The 23,215-nt window shown below is 54.3% G+C and overlaps 2 protein-coding genes across 4 annotated transcripts; both read left to right on the forward strand.

Moving 5' to 3' along the window:
• The first annotated feature begins 6,560 nt into the window (after positions 1-6,560).
• LOC139681591 (multidrug and toxin extrusion protein 2-like) lies at positions 6,561-16,016 on the forward strand. The gene is made up of 17 exons (XM_071575066.1): positions 6,561-6,684; positions 8,534-8,635; positions 9,123-9,191; positions 9,500-9,648; positions 9,808-9,850; positions 10,519-10,563; positions 10,960-11,057; positions 11,307-11,404; positions 11,731-11,844; positions 12,059-12,126; positions 12,412-12,520; positions 12,906-12,981; positions 13,269-13,338; positions 13,931-14,063; positions 14,401-14,495; positions 14,703-14,784; positions 15,187-16,016. Exons 1-17 carry the CDS (start codon positions 6,580-6,582, stop codon positions 15,414-15,416), a joined length of 1,686 nt encoding a protein of 561 aa, XP_071431167.1. The 5' UTR covers positions 6,561-6,579; the 3' UTR covers positions 15,417-16,016.
• Positions 16,017-16,872: 856 nt separating this feature from the next.
• LOC139681625 (multidrug and toxin extrusion protein 1-like) lies at positions 16,873-23,215 on the forward strand. 3 transcript variants are annotated; one of them, XM_071575131.1, is made up of 18 exons: positions 16,873-16,962; positions 17,182-17,469; positions 17,556-17,657; positions 17,840-17,908; positions 18,160-18,308; positions 18,413-18,455; positions 18,551-18,595; positions 18,975-19,072; positions 19,241-19,338; positions 19,827-19,940; positions 20,042-20,109; positions 20,370-20,478; positions 20,641-20,716; positions 20,792-20,861; positions 21,149-21,281; positions 21,636-21,730; positions 22,125-22,272; positions 22,658-23,215. In XM_071575131.1, exons 2-18 carry the CDS (start codon positions 17,227-17,229, stop codon positions 22,876-22,878), a joined length of 1,881 nt encoding a protein of 626 aa, XP_071431232.1. In that variant the 5' UTR covers positions 16,873-16,962; positions 17,182-17,226; the 3' UTR covers positions 22,879-23,215. The 3 variants fall into 3 exon arrangements, with proteins under 3 accessions (XP_071431232.1, XP_071431234.1, XP_071431233.1); XM_071575133.1 differs by having other exon boundaries at positions 22,661-23,215; XM_071575132.1 differs by lacking the exon at positions 16,873-16,962 and having other exon boundaries at positions 17,148-17,469.

Below are 23,215 nucleotides of genomic sequence, written 5' to 3' on the forward strand. Positions count from 1 at the left end.
GCCAGGGGGCGCTGCTGCGCCGCGAGCCCCGCGCCCGCCCCCGCGCCCGCCCCGGGCAGCACCGCCCCGGCCCGGCCCCTCCGCACCCGCACCGCGACCCGCACCGCGACCCGCACCGCGACCCGCACCGCGACCCGCACCGCGACCCGCACCGCGACCCGCACCGCGACCCGCACCGCGACCCGCACCGCGACCCGCGCGGCCCCTCCGCACCGCACTGCGACCCCCACCGCCCCGGCCCGGCCCCTCCGTAACCGCCCCGCGACCGGCACCCTTGCACCGCACCGCACCCGCACCGCGACCGGCCCCCCTGCACCGCACCGCGACCGGCCTCCCTGCACCGCGATCCGCACCGCGACCCTCCACCCCGACCCGACCCGGCCTCCCTGCACCGCGACCCGCACCGCGACCCCCACCGCCCCGCCCCGGCCCCTCCGCACCCGTCCCGCGACCGGCCTCCCTGCACCGCGACCCGCACCGCGACAATCCACCCCGGCCCCTCCGCACCCGCACCTCTCCCCCCACCGCTCCCTCCCCGGCCCGGCCACCCCGCACCGCTCCCGGCTTCGCTCCCCGCCCTGCTCCCCGAGTCCCGCTCGCAGCACCTAAAGCGGCTCCAAGGGAGATGGAGACCGGCTTGGAGAAGGGCCTGGAGTGACGGGACAACGCGGAATGACTTCACACTGCCAGAGGGCAGGGGTAGATGGGATGTTAGGGAGAGTGGTGAGTGGTGAGGGACTGGCACAGGTTGCCCAGAGCAGCTGTGCCTGCCCCATCCCTGGAAGTGAAGGCCAGGCTGGATGTGGCTCTGAGCAACCTGGGATAGAGGAAGGTGCCCCAACACATAATCAGAGTGTACTAGAGGGTCTGTAAGGTCCCTCTCAACCCAAACCATTCTGTGACATGTGCCTTCCCAAAGCCAACAGAACAAGTGTTTCCCTTCTTTGTTTCCAAAATCTTACACAAAGGCATGTTTACCCCTAACAAATAAATGAGGGCAGAAAAACCTGGAAGCCAATCCAGAAATATAAATGTAAATTGGGCTGCACTGAGTTACACAGTCTGGCTGGCTGGGTACAGAAAGAAAATAAAGCAGAGACGGTGACATGCAAACCAGCTGTAAGTGTATTTGCTGCTTGCAATCAAAGTCCATTATCTGCAAGCCCACAGAATTCACTGCAGGATCCTCAGGTTCTTCTGACCGACATCTGTGTGTCCATGCTGCAGGAGAGCCCCAAACCAGCACCTTACTATCTACTGTAAAAAACACCTTTATTTTTCCAGCCCTTCCATATTTGGCTTCACGTAATGGTTGCTGCTTTCAATTGTGTTTAAAATCGTTGTGTAGCATCCAGAGCCATTAGGGGATGCTTTATAAATACAATTAATTATCATTATTATTATTATTACAGCTTTACAATCTCTCTTTTCTTTTGCCAAGACCTGCTCCCTAGAGGTGGTTCAAAGCAAGAGGAGTTTTGTCTTGTTTTTATTTGCCCTGCCTTATCTGCCTTAATTAAGTATGTGGGCTCTTCAGGGCAGGGAAGCTGTTTTTTAAGTCTGCAGCCCTGAACTCGATCAACCCATGCGGGAAGATAAATATTCTGTTGTAAAAATAGTATTTACGACGGCAGTTAATATGTCTGGCCCCATCTTTAGTAAACAAAGCAGGAGGAAGATGGTCTTAGAACAAGTGAAAAGCATTTCTCTCTCTTAAAGAACAATGAAACAAAATGAGGAAACAGCTGTTACTACTGAACAATATCCCAAGGTGAGGTGTGACTGAACTGAGATTACACCATGGTGGGTGTGTGTCTGCCCAGGTGCTGGTGCCACAGCAGAATCATGGATTCAGGATGCCTATCTGAGAGCCAACTTGAGACACTGGAATGAGAGAGTCAGGACAACATCCCAGGGCTTTTAATAAGCAGTTTCTTGTCTATACAGAACCAGTGTCCATCTGCATTTTTCTAACTCCTATTATTTTTTCTAAGTACCGTTTATTTGTATTGCATCCCTCTTGAATAGTATATATTGCATTTTTCACTACTTAGCAAACATTTTTCCAACGCATTTGCCAAATATTTGGCATGTGTTTGGCACATATTTGGCAAATACTGTCATTTCCCTGGATTTTTATTGAACACCCGGTGTTTATTAGGGTCTTGTCACGGAAAAATACAAATACTGACGGAATGAGGCAGGGTCAAAGTGCTGAGCCCGAAGGGCGGAGACAAGAACGGCTGGAAAAGGGGACCCGGATCCCTCCCTGCATCCCTTCCCGTCCTGCTCCCGGTGCTGCGGGAGCGCCTGGAGGGACCTGCGGGGCTCCAGTGCCACCTGCCGGGGACACCGCACGAATAGCGCGGAGCCGCCCGGGCACGGGACGGGACCGGGGAGGGACCGGGGTGGCAGCTGGAGCGGGCTCAGCCTGGAGAAAAGGGGCCTCTGGAAGACTTTATCGCGCTATCCAGCTACCTGGAAAGACACTGTAGCCAGGTGAGGGTCAGTCTCTTCTACAAGCTAACAAGTAGTAGAGCAAGAGGAAATGTCCCCGAGTGGTTTAGGTTGGGTATTTGGGAAAAATTGTTCACCAAAAGGTTTGTCCAGCCCTGGAACAGGCTGCCCAGGGCAGTGGTGGAGTTGCCATCCCTGGAAGTGTTCAAAAAACACGTTGATGTGGCACTCGTGGACACAGCAGTGCTGGGTTAATGATTGGACTCGCTCTTAGAGGGCTTTTCCAGCCTAAATAATTCTGTGATTCCAAGCTCATCCAGCTTTGTGGCCTCTGCCCAACGCCAATGACACCGAGCTGGGGGATGTACATTCATTAGTTTGAGCAAATCCATCATGGCAGCAAAAAGCAGAAAAGAAAGTTATGCTCAGGGCTGTTTAAACAGCTGAGCTACCCTAAAGCCACAGTGTCAAAGAAGGCATCCAAGAAAAGCCCTATTTCCCAGAGCAGAGAGGAGCCCAGCGATGGATGTGCAGCTGTGCAGAGACACACAGGCCCTCCCAGGCTGTCGGGTGCCAGGGAGATGCTACACTTTCTCCTCGCTTTGGTTCTAAAGAGAAGACTGCCTTTTTGACAAGTTCCATCCACAGTAGACACCACTTTCGAGCATCTGTCTAATCTTTCTCACAGAGATATGTCTGTTCTAAACAGCTGGGATAAATAATGGTGTGAACAGTCCTGTTTATGTGACTGGCCACACCAAAAAATAGTGGTTATGGGCAACAAGAACACCCAGAAAGATTAGAGACCACTGAGAGCTGCCCACTCCTGAATCCAACCTTTCCAGCAGCTGGGTAACTGCAGGTCCTGTTACCACTTCAGTCCAGTGGCTGCATCACCAGCCAGCACCATTTAAAACATTATTAGACATGATGTTTTTTGAAAGTACCTTTTTTTGACATTACTGAATAGTAATTATACTTTGGAGATGCAGGCAGCAGTGAAACACTGATTTCCTGAGTCTGAGGAAGCCACATCAATCATAAGGATGGACTTGAGAACACTTATGTGGGATTAAACAGGAAAACCATTCCTGTGTACCCAGCAGAGAGGGCACCCTTACTGCAGGCAGGGTCACTATAGTTAGTTTAGGGCATTAGCATCTTTTGCTAATGCATTTACTCCTCCAGAACACAGTAACTTCCTTTGCAGTCAGACTATCACGCAAGAACAGCTATTTAAGATGACTATTCCAGTTTGTTCTCTGTGTTGACAAGCCCCAAAGCCATGTGTTGTATCCACTGATGGCTCTGATCATCTAACTCTGTAGTGTGACACTTAAATAAAAACCAATTTGATTGCAAAAGACCCTTTAGTGTTTAATTTAGCTGTATCCTGAACTCCACTTTGCACAGAGGGGAGCGGATTTTCTGTGGTATCTGGACATCAGCCAGCAGTAGGGTCTCTTAAAGGAAAGGGGCACACTTCAAACAGTTCAGCAGTTCAGTGTTTGACATAAATCCATTGTGTCCTGCCCTTTTTCTTATTTGGTAGCTCTTAATTGTGATGGTTCCAGACATGGTGCATTTGTGGTGTTTATTTTAGTAGAAGGACGTTGGCTGCATTTCAGAATATGGACATACATATCCAGAGAAACCCCAGGGTAGCCATCCTTTTGGAAATCTACAGGAAAAAAAAGCCTAATCCTGCCCTGCAGATGATGCAAGCCAACTGCAGTCCTTCTCCTCTCAGCTGCTTTCTTCTGGATTCACATCAGCATGGCTGAGAACGGCACAGGGTCCCAGCTGCAAAAACCAGCTCCAGCAGGGCAAGCCATCTGCCTGCTCCAGCTGGTTTGTGGCCAGTCACACATTAACTCCTTCAAACAGGTCTGTGTTAAGGTATCACACTTCAGAATGCTGCTCCGTTTTTGCTGGAGTTCTAAATGACCGAGTCCAACAATGTTACACTCCAGTGGAATTTGACCCTTCAAATTCTTCTAACTGGTGTTGCAACCCTGTTCATATCCGGATTGCTGAGGGCAGCTTGTGGTACCTTTGACCCTCCTCATTGTCTGGGGACTGCAGCAGATGAGCCCAGGCAGCTGACAAGGTCCTTGTCCCCATCCCAGAAAGGGAAGGGACAAATGTGGGGGCATCCAGTGCCAGGGCAGGGCTCAGCCTGACAGTTTGCACAGATCCACATCTCCCTTGGCAGCTCACAGGCCTATCTGAGAGGGGGGAGGCTGAGGCAGCCCCAGGTCTGTGCTGCCAGTGATAGGGGAGGCCTCAGGGCACATCAGATCAGGTCCTGGGGAGCTCATTCTGCTGCTTCCCAGCAAGATTGGGATTCATATGTCACCACAGAAACACAAAAAAGCACTTCTGAAACAAATAGCATTGGTTTCAAACAGCAGCAGCAAAACACAAGGAGAGGGATTTCAATCACAGCCCTTCTATGTGTGTTTGGCTCTCTGGGGGCTAGTCCAGGATCTGTAACTGGGGGGTAACATTTCTCCCCTGAGCCTGAAAAGACATGGCTTTTTATTTTCAAGGTCCTTTTCCCCAGGGCTCTGCCTGATTCTCTCCCCACTCTTTGCCAGCTCCAAGGTATTGATCTCAGCAGGATCACCAGTAAACTTCAAAGGGACTCACACTTGTGCTGCTTGTTGAGGGAGCATGAATGGTACCATCTGGGTCTTATCATTTCCCCTCTGCCTCCACAGGAGATAACAGCACCTCAGGAACCCTCTGGCCATCTCACAGCCAGGCTGGTGGTAGTCACACCACCAGCCAGGACACACCTTACCAATAACTATTTCTGTTTCCTCATAGCTGCCCTGCAGCACCATCCCACAGGCAGCACAGGCTCTGGCACATGCACCCAACACCCACTGATCTGCTGGCCACAGGGGAAGGAAGGATCATGGAGAGGAGCACCCTTTTGTCCTGAAATACTCTGACTTCACTATGGCACATGCAATCAGAATGAGTGTGACTATGACTCACCACTACTGCTATACAATTTTCCATGAAGTCACATCATACCTGAAGGAACAAGGGGAAAAGTGAAACATTAACTAGACTTTACATTTCTGGGTGATGACAGCATAGCTACAAGGCACCAGGGCAGCATTCAAACAGCTGGAAAACCAAGCCCCAGTTTCCACTGTCATTTTCCGTGCATTAGCAAAAGATTTGGTTACAGCTACTTAGTTACAAGCACCTTCACTTAGGTAGAATTTCACTCCTGTAACAACCCAAGCTCCTACCCCCAAAAAATGTTCTTGGCAGATGCTGGGCAAATACAGCCATGGGCACCCCAGCCCAGCTGTTCCAATTTCTGCATCACTGCACCACTGGGCGCTGGCCTGCTGAGTGGGAATCCCTGATGGGGAGGTAATCCCAGGTCAACCTTCTCCTGGCGTACTGGTGGGTGGATACATTAAAGGGGAGGCTGCCCAGAGCCAGCTGCCTGCCACAGTTACTATGGCAGAGGGGATATTCCTTTGGTCCGGGAGCAGGTGCTCAGATGTCCCTGCCTGTGAGAGACCCCTGTGTTGGAACTCACAGCCGGCATTAGGGGGTCCCAAGACAAAGCCCCACGAAGAGGTCCTCAATCTGTCGCCACCACCTGGGGGTTTCTGGACCTCTGGTAAACCCCTGTTCAACACCTGTGAGGGCTCCTCAGGGAGTCCCCATCGCACAGCTGATTGCAGGAGAGCTGCAGATGTCTATGAACAGGCTCCCGGCACACCAAATCCTCAAATCCCTCGCTAACATAAATAAGGGGCCCCAGCCCATGGCTCCCCCATGGCAGTGTCCCCAACGCCCCCAAACCCGCACGGTGCGCTCTGGCTCCGGCCAACACGTGTGCGCGGCGAGTCCCCATCTCCGCACACGTGGGCAGAGCGCGCCGGTGGGTTCCCCCTCCCGGTCGGGGGAGCATCCCAGGGCTGAGCCGGAGCGTGGGCACGACCCTGCCGTGCCGTGCCATCCGTGCCGTGCCACCCCCCGCCGTGCCGCTCCGCACCGCCCACAGCCCCGCGAGCCGGGGGGCGGGATGCGGCCCGGGCCGTGCCCATAAGGCGGGCGGTGGGGGGGGGCGGTCCCGGCGGTCGGTCCATGGCGGCGGGGGCTGTGGTGCGGTGCCTGCGGGGCGCCCGGAGCCTCCTGCCCGCGGGCACCCGGCGGGAGTGCTGCGAGCTGGCCCGGCTGGCGGGGCCCGTGGTGAGAGCGGGGACGGGAAGGGACAGGGGGGACACGCGGGGGATACGCTGCCCTCCCGCCAGGGAAGCGGGCCGGCCTCGCCGGGCCGGGGGTTGCGGTGGGACGCGGCCTCTTGGAGCTGGGCGGCGGTCACTGGGATGCGGAGCAGACAGATGTCGGGCTCGGCTGGCCCCGGGGCGCTGCCCGGCCGTGCTTCGGCTGCGTTCAGCCCCCGGCCCCGGCTCCGCCACCGGGGATGTTCCTCCCGCCTGTGCCGGGGCCAGCCCGGTGCCTCCGCAGCTGCTGCAGGCACAGCCAGGGTTAACCCGCCACCCCTCATGCCTGGTTGGGCTCCCCGATGCTTATTTTTCGCCCCAGGGGCTCCCGCTGCTGCCCAGCGTGGTCCCCGGTGCCCTGCAATACGGCTGGGGAGGAGGCGCGGTGGGCTCGGGGGTGGGTGCCACGTTACCCCCTGGGGGACAAGCGAGTGGCTTTGCTTAGTGCCAGACCCTTGGCCACCCTTTGCAGGCGGCTCTGGGTGCAAAGGTACCTTAGGGCTTGCTGTCCTGAAATCCTCCCCGGACTGGAACTTGTCGCTTGTCCGGAAGGAAATGCACCCCTTGGTAGTCGGCACGGACTGTGCTGAACACGTTTTGGAGAGGCTTCTGCAAAGCGAAACATGCACCACAGCCCCGGTCTGAATCAATTGTGCATGAAGTTTTGTGCTTTTAATCTTCTGCTTTATTTAGTAAATCACTGCCAACCGTTCAACTTGTCAGAGACACCCTCCCTGACATCAACGCACTGCCAGCAGAGGAAATGTAGATTAGTTTCAGTTTCTGTAGCTGAATGCATCGAGCCCCCTCACTCCCCTCAAGCATCCCACCTGCAGCACAGCCTGTTCCTCCACGTGCACAACCTCAAACCTAAACCTACAGCTGCCATTAGTTAACGATCATTTCACGTCAAACCCTGTGCTGGGGTGATCATGGAGGTACAAACCAGACCCCTCCTGTGGGGGTTACTCACAGCAGCAGGTCCAACATGCCCAGGCCTGGCAGCAGGACTGCAGCTGCAGGCAGCAGTGGGAAATCTGTACAGGAGAAGGGTTTGTTCTGCTCTTCCTCTGACCACACCGAGATGGTTCTCCAGCAGTTGGCTCTTGGCTTGCCAGCTATGAGGTGGAAAGGAACATGAGCAGACCCTGGGCATGGTTTCCAGCTGTACCCACCCCTCAGTGGGTGTAAATGTCTAACTCCTACCACCTGGTTTGAGCTGTGCTGTGCCATGACTCTGCCCCTGGTTGCCTGTAGGGAGGATGTCCTTTTGCCAAGGGAAAATGAGGTTTGAAATGCAATCTGTGCTGCAGCATCATGACACTTTGCTGTAGGCCCTGGAGAGGAACACACAGACTGGCCTTGGTATCTCTCCAGGAGAAGGTGTTGTGGTTTTGGAGGATGGTGTTTCAGAGATGCATGCAAATGTGAAAAAGCATAGAGATGTTTTATTTTTCCTCTCCATGCAACCTTGATCCTGGGAAAGAGGATTTCTAGTGAAGCAATTAAGCCTCATGTAAATGAGGTCATCTGGCAGATTGACTGTGTAACACCAAAATACCACAGGGCAGGTAGGTGTTTGCCTTGCAAGACAAAGCCACTGAGAGCCTGGGTGAGTCCTGCAGCTGCCTCCTCTGCCCCAGCAGTGTTGGCAAGCAGGGGCAGGGTCCCAGGACAGCAGAGCTTTGGCCTCGAGGCATAGACAGAAACACCAGGAAACCTGACTGTTCCTAGCCCTACTCCTTGTGGAGGGGTGATGTTCCACCAGCTCTAATGGGTCCTCATCTCACCATATCCTTCTCCTCTCATCCTAGTTCTTTGCCAACCTGCTGTGGTTCCTCATCAGCGTGGTCAGCTCCATCTTCTGTGGCCACCTGGGGAAAGCTGAGCTGGATGCCGTGACGCTGGCTGTGTCTGTATGTATTACTCCAATTCCCCCTGGATTTAAAACACACAAATTATGTATTACCAAAAAAACCCCAAACCTGTAGGAACATGTATATGGGGAGACTGTGCATCAGTACAGCCTGATGTTTGATCCACCAAACTGTTCTTTCTTTTACCCTGAGCACAGGCACTAGAAGGGAGCTGAGCAGGCAGCGCCTGTGGCAGTGCAAGGCCAGCACCTGAGCAGGAAGCTGGAGCCTCTGACCAGCTCTCTGAACCCACCAGACCTGAGCATGTGGCTGGGAGCAGCACTGTTTGCAGTGCTTTAGATTCTCACCTCTTCCAAGAGGATCCTTTCCCCCACCAGAGGGAAGAAGAGGCTATTTAGTTAACAAGATTTGTTATTCTGAGAAATAGAGAAGGGCTGGAAACTTCCCAAAAACTTGTAGCAGAAGTCTACCCACCCAGCTGGGAGGGCCACAGTGCTCTGGGCCAGGTTCCCTGTCTCTTCTTCAGGTTATCAACGTGACGGGCCTCTCCATCGGTTCTGGTTTAGCCTCAGCATGTGACACGCTGATGACCCAGGTCAGTAGCAGCTCCAGCTTTCCAGTGCCTGATGGGGTTTGCCTGGCGCTGTCTTGCCTCCTTTGAAGTGTGATCTGGGCACAAAGGGCAGAGAGGGACACTTCCCAGATGGAACAGGGCTACAGACACCCTGGCTGGAGTCTGCACCCTCCTTGCAGCTCCCCCAGGGAGCTCTGGGTCCCTTTGGGGTAGCATTTGCTGCTGCAGGGTGTGGGAAAGGCATTGAATCGACCTATTGTTGCCTTAAGAGTTTGCCCAGACCTTTTGACTCTCTCTCACCCCCACCTTGATCCTCTCTCGTCACTCAGACTTATGGCAGCAAGAACCTGAAGCAGGTGGGCACCATCCTGCAGCGGGGCATCCTCATCCTGCTGCTGTGCTGCTTCCCTTGCTGGGCACTCCTTATCAACACTGAGCAAATCCTCCTGCTCATCCGACAGGACCCTGAGGTTGCCAGGTCAGGGGTGAGATCCAGCCCTTCTGGATCAGGCTTTTGGCTGTGGGTGGGTTGCTATGTAGTGTTGAAATCAAGCCTCTCTGGAGCTTGAGTACAGCACTGTTTGGCTTGGCTCTTGCTTTCTTGTATTATTAACTGGGGAAACAACTCTCTTTCCAGGTTAACTCAGGTCTATGTGATGATCTTTATTCCAGCACTTCCTGTAAGTCTCTGCTGAAGCTGTTAGAAGTTCTGTGTCCCTTAGTAACATGAAGGAAAGGAGGGAGAGCCTTTGCTGTGTGGCTCACAGGGCAGGTTTAGGGTTTTACAGTGTGCCCCTTGACCTTGTGCCTTAACAGATGTGCACTGGCCAGCAGCTGCTGGACCACCAAACCTGGGGCCTCTCATCTTCCCGTGCAAAGGCTTTTGCTGGGGCCACAGAAGTGGTGATGAACATTGGAACCAAGGGCTCCAGGGTCAATCTCTCCAGATAAAGGCTGGAGCTTGTTGTTCACATACAGCTCCTGGGCTCTGGTTGGTTGCTCTGACTTCTCTAAGGCAGGGAGCAGTACCCCTTTGGAATAAGGGTACATTAGGTTTATCCTTTCTTCCAAGCTTTCCAGGCTTTCTCACAGTGATGAGGTAGCATAGGAGATGTCTCTTCTGGAGACTGATCTCTCTTCCCAGTGGGAATGGGAGGTTCTGTTGCTCTTGGGTTTGGGTGCAGTACTGGCAGGTGCCACACTTCAGCCAAAGCACAGGAATGGGGTGTCAGGCAGGTGCTGGCTGGGGCACCCCAGGAAGGTGTATGTGTGTGGGGAGATTGATGTGTCAGTGTTTGATGGTTATTGAACTGAAGTCTGATGATGGACTGAATTCTGTGTCTTGCAGGCGGCGTTTCTGTACCAGCTGCTGACAAGATATTTACTAAGTCAGGTATTGTATAACTAGCTGGGTCTGGCCATAGATTAAAGGTATTCCCAGGAACATGGATGAAGTTGGGCTTCTCAGTTCATTCCCTTCTTGAGAGAGCTGGGCTAAGGAATGTGGGATGCACAGCACCCCAGCTGGCCCTGGGAGAGCACAGAGGAACCACCCTTAGCTGGCTCCATTTCCCCAGTGCTTCTTCCCAACTGTGTTTTATGGATTGTACCAGATCCTAAGCCCTCCATGTCACCTTCTGCATGTCTAACACAGCCCAGCCTTACCTGGAACAGGAGCTGCATTCTTGGCTCTCTCCTTGGGCATTACTGAAGGTCTCGCTTGTGTTCACTGGATGGGGCTTGAGTAGCATTGGGGAAGCAAACTCCAAAGTCTCTCCTTGGCTTTCAGGAGATCATTATGCCTCAGGTGTTGACTGGGATTGCAGCCAACATCCTCAATGTGGTCATGAATGCCTTCTTCCTCTATGCACTGAAGCTGGGCATGGTGTAAGTGTGAGCAGGGGTGGTCAGTCTCTCCCTGGGTGCTCAGGGCTTGGGGAGGGGGAAGGGCAGGGCTGTCTTGGGGGCCCAGTTCTGCCACCCTCTGCCCCAAGACAACCAGCCTGCAAAGATGAGGCTGCAGGGATCTGCCCTGTATCTACAGCAAGGCTTGTGTGGGTGCCAGTGGGTCTCTCTGGCTGTAGCTGAGGAGACGGGGGTGGATGTCACTTGTAACCTGCCTGTCTCCTTCTGCAGGGGCTCTGCTTGGGCTAACACTGTTTCTCAGTACACCCAGGCCATCCTCCTCTTCCTTTATGTGTGGTGGAAGAAGATCCATGTGAAGACCTGGGGAGGTACTGTTACACCTTAATCCTTCAGAGTACCACTCTCTGGCCTTGGGAACTTGGCATTGTCACCAGCCTCTGAGAAAGGGATTGTCATCCCCTCAGGGTGGGAAGATGCTGTAGCCATGTCCTTAAGGCCTTTACTGCAGCTCCAAATACATTCTTGTTGAACATCCTGTCTCAGGAATGCAGCATGGTGCAGCAGCAATGCTAGGGGGATGTCCTGTGAGATGCCCTGATGATTGGCCTCAGAGAGTGTCCAGAAGAGCATATGGTTCCTCCTTGGATCAGAGAGAGAGAACATGTGTTCATTTTGCTTTACCTCCTCATTACAGGTTGGAGCAGGGACTGCCTTCTGGACTGGGGCTCCTTCATCTGGCTGGCAGTGCCTGGCATGATCATGTTGTGTATTGAGTGGTGGACCTTTGAGATAGGGATCTTCTTGTCTGGTGAGTCCCAATCCTCTTTTTTCTCTGGTTCAACAGACCACCTTCCAGCTGTGGCTGCTTCTTGAGTGTGTCCCCAGAGCTCCTCCTGGCAGCAGCCTCTTCACCCTAAGGTTTGGGTCTGGAGGACACTGCAGGTATTCCCATCTGTTCAGTGGGAACCCTGTAGTCACTGCCTCTTTGTCAGCAATGGAAGGAGGTGATGAATCTTTTCCAGGGCTGCTCAGTGTGGTGGAGCTGGGTGCACAGTCTGTCATCAACGAGCTCTTGTGTGCTGCCTACATGGTAAGGGCTGGGTGTGTGAAACCTCAAACAGCCTGGGAGCAGTCCCCAAACAATGGCCCTGTGGATCAAAGCTGAGGTGGGAAGCAGGGGTCAGTACCAGGCAGGTAATGCCTCTCAGGCCTGCCCTGCAGCTGCACATCCAGGGTATGCTGCAGATGGAAAACCCCTTTACTGCAGCAACGCCAGTTTGTCCCAAATTCTCCACTGGGGAAGAAGAAAATCCCTGCAGGCTGTGTTGTCACTGCAGGCTGTGCTGCCACTCACCTCCTCTTGTCTCCTGCTCAGGTACCTCTGGGCTTCAGCGTGGCTGCAAATGTCAGGGTGGGCAATGCCTTGGGATCAGGGGATGTGGTGCAAGCCAAGACCTCCTGCGTCACTGCACTGCTGTGCACAGGTGAGCCCAGTGAGCCCAGCGGAATAAAGGGCAATGATCAGCAAAGGGTTCAGTTCCCACAGGGCTGGGGACTCCTCCACAGGAACCCAAACCTGCTTGTTTGGACCATTCAAGCAAGACAAAAGATCCTGACTCCTCTTTTCTGTTACAAGCCTGGCACAAAGGCTGTAGTAGTTAAAAATGCAATTTAGCCTTCTGTCCTCCACCTCCAGAAGGTAGAGGGAGTATCTGGGGAGAGCATAAGGCAAACAGACTTGTCCTCTGCTGCAGTATCACTTGGAGGTCAGCCAAGTCCAATCCCTACTACAAGAAGCTCTTGAGGTCTGTGCCTGGGTCAGGAGCAGGATGTGCTGCCCTTGAATTTGACTATTTCTTTTTCTTTCAGGAGTTTTTGCTGTGCTGGTTGCAACATTACTGGGAAGCCTAAGGAATGTTGTGGGATACATCTTCACCAATGACAAGTGTGTTAACAGCTTTCTTCTGAGTATTGTTACCTTCTTGGAGGGCGTTATTTATATCCCAGAAGTTGCTGACAGATAAGGGTTCATAAACTCCCCAGCTGGAAAACAGCTCCTCCCCATTCCCTGGTGTCACTGAGCAGCACAGGTGCTTCTGGCACTGAGACACTACCATGGTAGCAGGCTGGGATCAGGCTTTGCAGCTGGCTGAGGGAGCTATGTGGGAACCAGAGTCCCTTGGGACCAGGTGGTGCTGCTTCCCCTGATCAGTATATACGTCTTCCCAACAGGGAGATTGTTACCGTGGTGTCCAAAGTGATGCTCATCTTTGGTCCATTCCACTTGTTTGATGCAACAGCAGTGAGTATTCCAGCATGTGGAGTGATTCCTCTCTGCAGGTTGGGGTGCTGTGGAAGGTGCAAAGCTGCCTGTAGCTCACTCTTGACCTGTTAAAGTGAATGCAGAGAAGCCAATTGATAAGCTGTCAAAGCAACTGTTTGTGATACCTGTAGTATCTTGGTGTCCCCTGTGCTTGTAGTTGTCCCTTGGCATTGCTGTAAACAACCCAGTTTTTCCTCCTCTTTTCCCCAGCAGGGCTCCAGCTTTTTACTGGCTTATCAAAGCAACACAAGTGAGCAGCTGGGTGTTCAGAGATATTGTGTGCTCCCAGCATCCTGGCAGTGCTCATAAACTCGTTAGATAGTAATTTTGGCCTGTTTCCTCCAGTCACGTGCTGGGGAGAGGGAATGTGGGCAGTGTGGGAAGCTCTGTGGGATCTGCTAGTGCTGCCTGTTGGCATTGGTAGCTGGAGCAACAGGAGCTCCACACCACGTGCTCCAGAATGTGGCTTTGCAGGACAGTGCTGTAGGTTCCCCTGTTCCTAGGGCTGTGCCAGGCCCCAGATCTCCCATGGTGGTGCCTTGACAGGGATCCCTCTGCCCTCTCTCCTTAGGCGACCTGTGGGGGTGTGCTGCGGGGCACGGGCAAGCAGAAGTTGGGTGCCATTGCCAACGCCATTGGATACTACACCATCGGCCTGCCCATCGGCATCTCCCTCATGTTTGCTGCCAAGATGGGGGTGTTGGGTATGTGTGTCCTCTGTCTGGCTTTGCATGGGCTGCCTTGAGCAAAGGCTCAGCCCTGGAACTTGTGCCCAGATCTTCCTTTGGACCGGTGGGTTTAGGTTGCACACTGATGTGTTTGGGGCAGGCACTGAGTATCTCCCATCAAATGGGGGCTAAGATGTCCCAGTAAATCCAGGCTTGCTCCCAGTTGCTCTAGGAGCTGTTTCCTCTCCCTTGAAGACTGGGTTGGACATGGGGCAGTGCTCCAACCTCACTGAAGTCCCTGGGCATTTTGACAGTAGCCGACAAAGGCAAGTTTTCCTCAAGCCCTCCCTGAAGTATCTTCCCATTGCTGCAGGTCTGTGGGTTGGGATGATTGTTTGCATCTCTGTGCAAGCCCTTTCCTTCTTGGCTTTTGTCATCCGCATGGATTGGAAGAAAGCTGCAGAGGAGGTAAGACTTGTGCTGGGTGAGTTCCTGTCCCAGTATAATGCAGAAGGCCTCTGGGAGGAGGCCAGAGTAAACTGGGATCTGTCCCTCCCCTGTAGCAGAGAGCAGCAATTTGTTCCTGAGCATGCTTGTCTTGGGAGAGTGGAGGATTTTCTAGGCTGGACAGGACACCCTGGCCCTGAGAAAAGCAACTCTTCCCTGTGTTTTTAGGCTCAAGTCCGAGCTGGAACGAAAGTACAACTGGAAGATGTGAATTCCAATGGCACAACTGCTAACAAAACATCTGCTGTGGGTATGTAACCAGGCTTGACACCAGGGTGGGAGCCCAAGTTTTCCCCTCAACCCCTTCCTTTCCTTCCCAGTCGTGGCAACCATGTCTGGATGGACAGGTTCAGATGGCTGGAAAGAGCACAGTCCCTGGTGCTGGTCCCAGGCTGGTGGCCCTTCTCCTGCACATAGTAATGGGTTACAAGACACTATGTCACTGTTCTGACTGCTCCAGGGAAAAGCCTGGGCTGCCAACCTATGTCTGCCTCACTTGGGAACAGCTGCTAATTTGCTGTGGCATGTCCCAGTATCCCAAACCTTGAGAAAGGACCCCCAGCACTATCACTGGCTCTTGTGTAGCATCAGGCTGGAAGCCCCTGACTTGTCAGCTTGGTTTCCCTGCAGCACTGGCCTCTCTGTCACACAGATTACACCTCTGTTGCCACTGTGGACACTGTGGCCCTGCCTGAAGGCATCGTGGTGGGTGAGAGGCAACTTGACCACGAGCTCATCTCACCAGAGGAGCCTGTTGTTGTTCCTGCTCCTCCTGCTGTGGCGTGGAGGGCCATGATCATCCGCCGTGTGCTGGCTGCTGCTGCTGCTGTTGCTGTCCTGCTGGTGGGCATCCTGCTCCGGCTCCTGACTGGCAATGGCTAGAGCCAGTGGCACTGGGGAGCTGCACACAGAGCAGGAGGGCACGTGGTGATGGCCCAGGAGGGTGGAGCGGGGAAGGAATTCCCCCTCGATTTTTTTTAGAAAAGCCTCTTTGCTCAGTTTCTGGTAAACTCACAATGTTTTATCCCACACTCAGTTCTTAAAGGGGGTGAGGAAGTGGCACCCAGGAAAAAAGTGTTTGAGAGCTGGTTCCTCTCCTGCATTGCACCAGGATGTCACTTGTGATAGGTGGGAGCATATCCTGGGGCTGACCCTGGATGGAACAGAGTTCTTTTGCTGCTGCCCTGCTCCCTGGGGGCATTTGTCCATACCATTTGCTAATGGCAGAGGCTTCTGCTGCCCACAGCACATTTCCTCACACACCAGCCTGTGCCAGCATCTTGCTGTGGCAGAGCCCACTCACAGCTGCTGTGGCAGCGCAGAGCAAGGTGGATTTTGCTGGGAGGTGTCTGACTGCTGTTGGGTGCTGGCCCCTGGCCCTGCTAACCCTGTGGTGGGGCAGGCACAGGGCCTAAAGCAACTCTTCTTGGCACTTTTGTAAGGTGGGTTTTTGATACAATAAAGTTTTCTGAGTAAATGTTAGGCTGTTTAATGTGGTGTGTGTATGACCCTGGTCACTGGCATGGCTGTGCTGTTAAGAGGAAAGACACAGGTCAGGCTTGCAGAGGGCAGAGCCTCAGGCTTCTAGCCCTGAGATTTGGGATTGGCTCCATATAGTGTTATCACTCTGCTCCCCTCAGGTCCAAAGGCAGAATTTGTGCTCCTCTGTTGCTTTCTGCACTGTTGTTGAGTGCCACGGAAGAGGGGTGGGTATGTTACACCACCCTCCTGAACCATCAAAGAACTGCCTTATGTCATAATGCAAACACCCCATCAGTGCCTGCCCTCAGCACTGGGTCCTTCCAGCCCTCTCCCTGTCCCAGGCTCTTACCTGCAGCTGAGTGACTGCCAAGGGGCTCGTGCTGGGCTCTTGGAGGTAAATCCCATGTAAAGCAGATGAGTAGCACCTCCCTGTCACCCCACAACTCTCCTGGTTTGGGGTGCTGGTGACCTGGGGGTTGAGAATGAAAAGATGTGATATAAAGCTTGAAACTGCCATCAACCCCAACACCCATGGCCTCTGCCCAGCTCTGGGAAGATGTGGCAGACTCTGCCCTGCTCAGAATCCCAGTAGGTTTAGGATGGGAGTCTTGCTGTGCCCCATGAGCTGGCCCAGTTCACCTCCATGCAGGAGCAGGTCTGAGCTGCAGCAGCAGCTCCCTCTGCCTGTCTCCCACCCGTGGGCCAAGGACACTATATTTGGCCTGGGGGAGCTGTGCCAGTGAAACCCGACACGGTGGGGCTGTGCCAGGCCGACAGCTGGAGCCAAGGGGGCCGTCTTGTCTTGGCCACTGCAATGAGAGGGGCCGAGACAGGCAGCAGCTCACCAGAGACCGCAAACAGATCCGAGAATCCTCCATCGCTGCTGGAAGAGGAAGACGACCCTCCAGCCCACTGGCCAGTGGAGCTGTGGTGAAGTAGGAGAGAGGTATGAGGGCTTGCAGGACAGATTTGGGATGGCTCAGCCCCCATACTGGCCCAGGGCAGGCAGTTTTTGCCTTCCTGGGCTCCCCAACTCTGTGCCCTGCCCTGACCCACTGCCCACACTTCCCATGAGCAGCAGGGAACACTGGGTTGGACCATCCAGCCCCGGCTGAAGTTCACCCCACCGTGGTTACACATTGCTCACCCCACCGTGGTTTAACAGAGCACAGAGGAAGGGGTTGTTCCACTCCCCTAGCAGAGCTGCAGCATGAAGCCAGAGAACTTCCCTGAGGAGAATGGCAGCACAAAGCTGGAGAACCTCCCTGAGGAGAATGGCAGCACAAAGCCAGAGAACTTCCCTGAGGAGAATGGCTTCAGTGAGGCAATGGCCACTGGCCAGGACAATCTCACACCTGGGAGCCCCGAGAAGAAACGCCACTGGATTCGACGCCTGGTCCCGGACAACTTCTGGGAGGACGTGAAGAAGCTGCTGGTGCTGGCAGGGCCACTGGTAAGGAACTAGGAGGAGAAACTCCCCCCAGCACAATCACCCCTGCTCACCTCTGTCGCTAACCTTTGCCTCTTCTCTGTGCTTAGATCCTGATCCAGCTGCTGATCTTCCTGATACATCTTGTTAGCTCCATATTCTGTGGCCACCTGGGCAAGGTTGAGCTGGCCTCTGTCACACTGGCCATTGCTGTAAGCATTCCTGGGGCTGGGCACAAGCTTCACCCTCACTGACACTGGGATGGGATATGGGAGTACAGGAACGGCAGCAGGAAAGGACAGGAGATCTCAGACTCTCCCTTTTAGTCCCTCTCCCTTCCTGAAAGTTTTAAATGCTCACCTTCACCCTTTATTTTCCTAACTCTCATTCTCAGGTTATAAATGTTACTGCCATCTCTGTAGGTTATGGTCTGACTTCGGCATGTGACACCTTGATATCACAGGTGGGTAAGACATGCTGGCACTTGTCCTGGAGACACGGGGGTTTCCAGCATCAGCTGATGATGCCCCACGGAGCTCTGGCTGCTCCTGTGAGCTGGGAAAACTTGTCCCCAGGTAGCAATCCCATAACAGGGAGTTCTATGCTCCAAATCCTTCCTGGGTGGTCTTCATGGTGGTCAGGGCTACTCCATGCTCTGTGGGGTGCCTGTCCCCCAGCACCTGCTGACTTCACCACTGCCCTCTCATCTTGCAGACCTATGGCAGCAAGAACCTGCTGCGTGTGGGGGTGATCCTGCAGCGTGCCACCATCATCATCCTCCTCTGCTGCTTCCCTTGCTGTGCTATCCTCATCAACATTGAGCAGTTAATGCTCCTGATCCAGCAGGACCCAGAGGTCTCTAGGTCAGGTGGTTCCATGGCCTGTTGTCTCTCTTCGGCATGGTGTGGCTGAGAGGAGGGTGGCTATGGCCATGGCCCTCCCTAACCCTGTCTCTGTGTGCCCCCAGGTTAACTCAGCACTACGTGATGGCGTTTGTCCCTGCTCTCCCGGTGAGTTCTTGGGGGCATCCTGAATACCATCCTGGATGCCATCCCACTCCTCCTGCTCAGCACTGGCTCATCTCATCCACCAATTTCCTTTGCAGGCGGTTTTTCTCTATAACCTGGAGACGAGATACCTGCAGAACCAGGTAGGTCCTGAAGTCCTCACACCCATAAAGTGTCAGCCCTGAATCAGTGCTCCCTTCCACTATGAACCCAGGGGTTTCCATGCTCACCATTCCCAGTGACGAGGCAGCATTTGTCCCCACCACTGCCCAAGTGCCCCAAACCAGCTCTGACCCTGTATATCACCCCATCCCACAACCAGGTGTATCCATTCACCTTCCTTCATACTTCCCCACATCAGGGATTTACATCAAACACATTCATTTTCCAACCAGGCAACATCACTGGAAGTTTATTTTCTGCCTGGGACAGATGCTGAGTGCAGGGCTGGGGGGGACCTTCACACCTCCCTCCTGAGGCCTTTGTGAAGACACCAATAGCCCCATCTCCTCTTCTTTGCAGATGATCATGTGGCCACTGGTGCTGAGTGGGGTGATTGGCAATGTCATCAACGTGGTTGCAAACTGCATCTTCCTCTATGTGTTCCACTTTGGCATCAGGTGAGTAGCACCTGTGTCCCACAGAGGCCAAAACATGGCTCCTGGCAATGGCAAGGGAACACTGAGCATCTAGTGCTCAGAGGGGCATGGCAGGACATCATGTTCCATCACCCTGAGGCCAGGGAGGCATAAGCAGGATGGAGATAACCTTTTTCACTTCCTCTGCAGGGGCTCTGCCTGGGCCAACACCATTGCTCAGTATTCACAAGCCATTTTCTTGTTCCTGTACATCATAGGCAAGAAACTCCACGTGAAGACCTGGGGAGGTAAGGGCAACTCCCCCACTCCAGTTCCCGCTTTTCCCAAGTGTCCATAAACCTTCCACCACTTCTATCAAGGGTTCTTGAGAGAAGACAAACTCTGTTCATCCTGATGGTGAAATATTAACCCCAGGTACCCCAGAGCTGCTTCGGTGGCAGCACGTCATGCGTGAGCACTGGCACAGCTCTGTGCTGGGCACTAAACATTAATTCCTGAGAAAGGAAACTTTCTGCTGAGGCTTCTCAGGGTTCAGCCCCAAAGCCGGAGGAGCACAGACGTAAGCATGAGGTTGTCCTTAGACACTCTGCTTCGGGAGGGATGGGCTGAGGGTTGCATGCTCTGTGCCCACAGCACAGCATCAGAGAGTGTGTAGGTGCACACTGTGCTGCTGGAGGTCCTGTGGGGCTGAGGAGCATTGCCCTGGTGGCTCAAGCAGGAATGTAACACATGTCCAGTCTGGTCATCCATCAGGTGATGTTTCTCCTCTCTGCAGGCTGGTCCAGTGAGTGCCTGCTGGAGTGGAACAGCTTCACCTCCCTGGCTATCCCCAGCATGCTCATGATGTGCATTGAGTGGTGGACCTACGAGATCGGGAGCTTCTTGATAGGTCAGGGGAGAAGGGAGCTGCCAGGACGTGGCCAGGCAGGGGCTCAGAGCAGCTCTCCCTGGGCACCCACAGCCAGCACTGACCCCCCTTCTCTCCCCCAGGCCTGCTGAGTGTTGTCGAGCTCTCTGCTCAGTCCATCATCTATGAGGTGTCTGTTGTTGCTTTCATGGTAAGGTCTGGGGTTATTATTACAGATCAGGGCTCCCTGGGGACCATCCTGAGACAGGCACCCAGCAAAAATCAGCTCAGCAAACCTCCATCTTCCCTCTCTGCACTTAATCCTCTCTCTGCCTTGCCTATCCCTCCTTCAGAGATGCTTAAAATCAAATCCTGAACTCCATCCCCCTCTCTCCTGGGTCATTATTCCACTGTCACTGTGACAGCCCAGTTATCCAGACACATTTACCAGTCTCAGCCCTGTGGTTGCAGATCCCCCTGGGGCTCGGCACAGCTGCCAGTGTGCAGGTGGGGAACGCACTGGGTGCTGGAGACTTCGAGACGGCCAAGAGATCCTCCACCACCAGCCTGCTCTGCACAGGTCAGTCCACAACATCCTGAAGGCCTCTGCCTGGGCTCCTTCCAGGCAGAGCAGGAGCAAGGAGCATTTGAAGTCCTCTGCCTGCCTCTTCTCCTGCACTCTCTCCCTTCAGCACCTCTCCATCGTGGCCAGGCTGGGCTCAGCACTTTGCTCTGTTTTCAGGGGTGTTCTGCATAGCTGTGGGAATCATTTTAGCCTCCACAAAGAATGTGCTGGGATACATCTTCACTGATGACAAGTGAGTGTTCCCAACTCATGGCCGTGCTCAGAGGCCAGTTCCCAAAAGTGATCATTGTCATTTCTCTCTCCCCAGGGAGATTGTTGACTTGGTGGCGTGGGTTATGCCTGTCTATGTTGTCTTCCACCTGTTTGAAGCCATGACTGTAAGTCCCAGGGAATGCTGCTGTTTTCCATAGGGGACCTCAGTAGCAGTAGCTGAGCAGTAGCATTGCAGATCAGTCAGGGGTCCTTCAGGCTGCAGGTGAGCACTGGTACCCACACCAGGGCCCTGTAGAGCTGGGGTCATCCCTCAGAAAACAAGCGCACAAAAAGATGGTGACGCACAGGACTGGGCAGAGATGGGGAGCTGCTTCATCTCCAGGCAGCAGCAGAGCCCTGAATTCAGCTGAGTTGGCACTCCCTGCCCCAGCCCCTCTCCCTGTCCTGGCAGGGCGCCTGTGGTGGGGTTCTCAGAGGCATCGGGAAGCAGAAATTTGGAGCCATCCTCAATGCCGTGTGCTACTACGGTGTGGGCATGCCCCTGGCAGCTGTGCTGCTCTTCGTGGTCAAGATCGGTGTCATAGGTACTGAGCCCCGGGCATGCAGCTCTGCACGCCCCCAAATCCCTCAGGGGCAGATACAGCTCCCCCAATGGCTCACTGTGATCCTCATGCCTGGCCCTGCCCTCCCTCGGATCTTCCTGGGGACAGGGCACACTGGGGTTTGCTGGCTTGGCCCCTGCAACTGCTGAGAGCTTTTATTTGTACTGGGAAAAAGCAACTGCTGCCAGGTGTGCCAGTCAGCCCTACAGCAGGCACCCATGACCACCCATCGCTGTGTCCCTGCTGACCTCGGGGACATCCCTGTTCTTGACCTGCTGTCCTGAGATGCTGCCTCAGTTGGGTTCACCCTGGCTGACACAGGCGTGCCCTCTGCAGGCCTGTGGCTCAGCATGCTCGTCTGTGTCTTCATCCTCTGCACCTGCTTCCTCGTCCACATCTCCCACATGGACTGGAAGAAGGCAGCTGAGAAGGTAATCCAGGCACTGCCAGCACCATGGCCTGCCAGCAGGAAGGTCCTGGCTGTGGTTGCAGTGGGATGAGACAGCAGCACAGGCTCAGTCTGAGGGCCTGTACTGTCCTCCAGTGCCCCAAGCAAAACCCAGTGCTCCTGTGACTACATCCCTGTATTCAGCACATACACTCAATGGCCTCAAAGTTTCCCTCTGCACCTGGTCCCACCACCTGGTGCCACCCTTTTCTGGGGGTCATGAAGCACAGTGCAGATGGTGTGAACTAGGCTACCTCATCCCTGAGCATCACCTTCTGTCCCACCTGAGCCCCAGGAGAGGCAGCACATTGGCTTTGCTCAGTGGGGATTTCTTACACCATGTGCCACCAGCTAACCCCAGCACGGTCCCTCCCCAGGCTCAGCGCCGTGCAGGAGTGACGCAGCCACCACCGGAGGAGCCGAACCTGGGCCCTGAACCCTCCTGCAAGGAGCTTCCCTCTGATGTGGGATTAGCCCCCCAGCCCCACACTTACCTCCCTGCCAGAGTGGTGTTGGGGACTGTTGGTATGGCCAGGAGCTGGGCATGGTGGGAGGGAGGAGGAGGTGGGCACTGTGTGCAGTGGAGGGTTTGGGTCCAGGAAGGGTCCCCAAGGATTCACATAAGCCAGGTACGAACCCACAAAAGGGTAGTGCACTGTAGTGCTGGTGATGCTCTCTGTTTCTGAGAGAACAGTAATTACAAATGTGGGCTCTGGGGTGTGTGGGAAGCTGGTGGAGGGTACCCTGGGGAGGTCTCACCTTGCAGACACCAGGTCCTACAAAAGCTCTGCTGAGAGCTGCAGATCTCCACACTCTGTGCTGCTCCTAACCTGCTCTCATCCCTCTGACAAAACCCTTCCAAGAAACCCCTCTCAAAGCCCCCAGTGATGCTGTCCCATTCTTCTTGCAGCAGGCATGGACGTGCAGAGCGACGTCGTGCTCACGTGCATCACCAGGACAGAGGGATCCACGTACCAGCTGGAGCTCCAGGAAGCCACTTCCACCACCTCCTCTCGGCGCACCCCCGTGATCACCAAGGGGCTGATCATCCAGCGTGGGCTGGCCGTGATCGCAGCCATCGCTGTACTTGCGGTTGGCATTGTCATAAAACTGATGACCACCAAACACTGACTTATACCAGGGACTCTGGGGACTTGTCTTTGTGGTGAAAGCCCCTTCCTGATGGACAGATGTTAAAAGCACAGACCAGCCAGCAAGAAAATTCAGCACAGGACTGTCCTACAGGAGTCAAAGGGCACTCATCAGTGTTTGGCAGCATCTGCTCCAACATTGCTTGGGAATGGGCCCTGTGGCATATCCAACACCCAGAATGCTGCTCTGGGCTGCCTGACACACGCTGAGCATGTGGGTGACCCCCTCCAGCTCATGGTCGGAGCCAATGGGAGCTGAGCACAGCCTGGCTTACATGGCTGCTCCCTGACAAATGCCCAATAAAGAATAAACACAA

The sequence above is a fragment of the Pithys albifrons genome, chromosome 21 (assembly GCF_047495875.1).
Source record: "Pithys albifrons albifrons isolate INPA30051 chromosome 21, PitAlb_v1, whole genome shotgun sequence".
NCBI classification, from domain to species: domain Eukaryota; kingdom Metazoa; phylum Chordata; class Aves; order Passeriformes; family Thamnophilidae; genus Pithys; species Pithys albifrons.